Source organism: Polistes canadensis, unplaced genomic scaffold (genome assembly GCF_001313835.1).
Source record: "Polistes canadensis isolate GaletaPanama2010 unplaced genomic scaffold, ASM131383v1 scaffold_238, whole genome shotgun sequence".
NCBI lineage: Eukaryota > Metazoa > Arthropoda > Insecta > Hymenoptera > Vespidae > Polistes > Polistes canadensis.
The window spans coordinates 139,100-140,697 of record NW_014569785.1 but is presented as its reverse complement, the minus strand read 5'-3'; the positions used below and the strand labels follow the sequence as shown (position 1 = coordinate 140,697).

The following is a 1,598-nucleotide window of genomic DNA, read 5'->3' as shown; positions in this document are numbered from 1 at the left end:
ATTAAGTTTCAAAAAAAAAAACAAAGTTCTGATTAATTTTTCATTTCAAAAATTAGTTTCTAAACAATATCTTATTGTTTCGTGTCTTAAGTTAAAGTAAGAAAAAAAAAAAGAAAAAAATCGAAATAACAAGGAGACAAGTCTTACCACAATCCCATTATGTAGATGCAACGGGCCATCCATTTGGCCAGCAGTGATCATCATGATGACAGGGTGAACCAAATAAGCGCAATAAGTTAGCCGCGATAAAGGATACATCAACCTCAGGGACAGAATGTTGTCTATCATTCTAGCTGAGCCTGTGCAACATTGTACAACGATGAAGGACACTGCAAGTGCCCAAGCAGTGTGACCCAAGGCCGCGTAAATGGAACTCACCACCACCGTTAAATTAGCTGGATATAAGCCGTACACGACTGAGAACATTATCAATCCTGACAGCAACCAACCCGTCAACTTAATATACTGAAAATAAAATAACAATAATTTTAAATTTATATTTATTGTTTGTGTTTTTACGTTTCTTTTTCTCTAACATTTTATTTTTATGCATTGTTCCATAACTCTCGGGTGGTTAACCCGTCAGCATTCTCGTTATGAGCATCTTGCTCACGCTCGAATTAAAACAACGATTACTTTTTTGTTTTTTTTTTTTATGGAATGGATAGTTGAAATTTTTTCGCGCTTCATGAAATTTTGATCTATTTTCGAAATATGAATTTCCTAAATTTCTCAATCCCGTGTAAAGTTTAATAAAAAGAATTTTTTTTTTCCTGCACCTCAGAAATTGTGAGTGTTTTTCTCATCATGGGGGAGTATAGGTGTAAGCATGAAAAATTAACGGTCGGGTCAGTTCGTGCATCTTCGTTAATTTACGGTTATTCGACTGAATTCGGTATAATTCGTTACTTTTCATTTTATCCATTACAAGTGGAATTAATGTACATGTATACAAACAAAAATGTGTGATAATAATTTAAAATAATTATTAAATATATAATTTTATAAAAATTATGTAGAGAGGTTATGTGATTTATAAATATAAAAAGTTATTAAACGCGCGAAATATTTGACACATGCGCACATGTGAACATTTCGGTAAAGATTACCGAAAAGTTTACGGGAGTGCTGACTGGTTAAGAAAAAGAAAATTCATTCAGTCAAATTTCGCGAGATCACATTTTGATAATATTGTATTTTTGTATATTATAGAAACAAATAAGAATAGAGAGAATAAAATAACAGAAAATAATTGTCGTTTGAATATAAGAGAGATCGATTTGTAGAATCGAGGCCACGTTTGGTGGCGTCGTCCTCTTAGAAGAGGCATACGCCATTCATACGGGATATAATACGTGTCCCGATAATATTCTGTCTAGCGATGTCCTATTTTAAACTTTTTCTTTTTATAGTACTTTCTATAGAATTCTCTTCAATTAGAATTAACTATATTATGATGTGCGACTAGGATGCAGTCGACAATTATTATTGCACTATTTATACTTTTGATTATTGTACTATTACTTACTTTACAATTATTATTGCACTATTTATACTTTTTATTATTGCACTATTTATATTTTTGATTATTGTACTAT

General features: G+C 31.4%; 1 protein-coding gene across 1 annotated transcript in view; it reads right to left on the bottom strand.

Annotated features, from left to right (window-relative positions):
• Nucleotides 1-1,598, bottom strand: part of LOC106790416 (nose resistant to fluoxetine protein 6-like) — a 27,889-nt gene that overhangs the window by 3,041 nt on the left and 23,250 nt on the right. The window contains exon 11 of the mRNA XM_014755279.1: nucleotides 148-465. Coding sequence (XP_014610765.1) covers nucleotides 148-465 — 318 coding nt within the window. The remainder of the gene's footprint in view (nucleotides 1-147; nucleotides 466-1,598) is intronic.